The following is a 1,663-nucleotide window of genomic DNA, read 5'->3' as shown; positions in this document are numbered from 1 at the left end:
ATGAAGTATGTAAAGCCCGAGCTCGAAGACGAGCTACTCGACGTCATAATGTCGACTAAACTGCAAGGCAGAGCGTTAATGAATTTTGAGATTAAAGATATCAGATCGTTTGAACAGTTAAAAAACAAACTGGAAAGCTTTTACTACCCTAAGAGAAATCCTGCATTGATTCAAATTGAATTTAATCATTTGAAACAACGACCCGGAGAAAGTGCAGTAGAATATGGGGCACGAGCAGACCATTTAGCGATGCAGCTATACGAATCTCTAACAGACAGTCCAGGAAAGACACCGCAAGATAAACGCACTATATTAGATACAGTTAAACATCAAGCGCTACAAAACTTTGTGTACGGACTGCGCGAGGATATACGAATGGTAATACGCGCGCAACGATATGCAACCCTGCAAGAAGCCATCGAAGGGGCCAAAGCAGAGGAAAAATTAAAGAGACCACGTGATTCCGCGTACAACGCGAATAAAAGTTTTAATAATCTTAAGGCAATTCAATGCCATAAATGCGGCAAGCAAGGACATCACGGTCGCGATTGCCGAACGAGCCGCTACGGTAATCAATTCACTTTGCCTAAACCGAGCGGATCAAGATTTAATACGCTGGATAAACATTGTAATTATTGCAAGAAATCCGGACATAACCGTACCGAATGTTGGATATTAAACGGAAAACCGGAATATACTAAAAATAAGAAAATAAATGAAGAATCAAACACGCGAAATACCATAAATAAAACTAATAAGCATCGCGAGACTGAGGACGACGATGCAGAAAGGAAAACAATTAAAGCAACAGCTAAGACAGTACGAGAGCATAAAGTACTAACAGCTGATGAGATAAATCATGCACACACTGAGCTCAATCTGATTTCACTACCCATGAATGAAGTAATAGACAATAAAATAAATATGTTGATCGACACAGGAGCTACCATGAGTTTAATAAAATTGAATAAATTGAAAGATGAAACCATAATATACGATAAAAAGATAACAATCATTGGCGCAACAGGGCACAAAGCGGATACCATAGGCGTAATGCAAGCAACTATTCCGTTAAAAACAAGAGATGTTAAACATGAATTAAACGTGATAAAAGACAACTTTCCTATCGAATATGACGGAATCCTCGGAGCCGACTTCCTACAAAAATATCAAGCATCTTGGGACTATACTACCAAAAAACTACGCATCAATAAAAATTTATTTACGCTTTTCCCATGCAAAAAATTTACTTTAGAAGCTAAACTACTAGAAGCAAAACTATTATAACAGCCATAACTAAAGAAAACACAGTAGGAATAATCCAAGTAGTGGAAACTAGACCAGGAATATTTATCGGAAACTGTCTAGTCGAGCCAAAAAATAATAGTTGCCCGATTAGCATAATAAATACTACCGAAACTAAAATAGAAATGCAAGCTCCAGTAGTAGAAATTGAAGAAGTAAAGACAGAAGAAAATGCCGAGATATTAATAGCTCAGACGTATATACCGAAGGAAATTCCCTTGTCACGCATGCAACGAATTAAAGAGGCGCTTCGTCTCGATCACTTAAATAACGAAGAGCGAAAAACCCTACTTAAAATCTGCGAAGATTTCGATGATGTATTCCATTTGGACGGAGAACCCCTGACCTGCACCGAGGC

The 1,663-nt window shown here is 38.2% G+C and overlaps 1 protein-coding gene across 1 annotated transcript; it reads left to right on the top strand.

Moving 5' to 3' along the window:
- LOC137001711 (uncharacterized) lies at nucleotides 1-1,287 on the top strand. The gene has a single exon (XM_067360819.1). It carries the CDS (start codon nucleotides 1-3, stop codon nucleotides 1,285-1,287), a length of 1,287 nt encoding a protein of 428 aa, XP_067216920.1.
- Nucleotides 1,288-1,663: the final 376 nt, after the last annotated feature.

This window comes from Linepithema humile, chromosome 8 (genome assembly GCF_040581485.1).
Source record: "Linepithema humile isolate Giens D197 chromosome 8, Lhum_UNIL_v1.0, whole genome shotgun sequence".
NCBI lineage: Eukaryota > Metazoa > Arthropoda > Insecta > Hymenoptera > Formicidae > Linepithema > Linepithema humile.
Note: the sequence above shows the minus strand (reverse complement) of the source record. Positions and strands in the feature narration are given on the sequence as shown.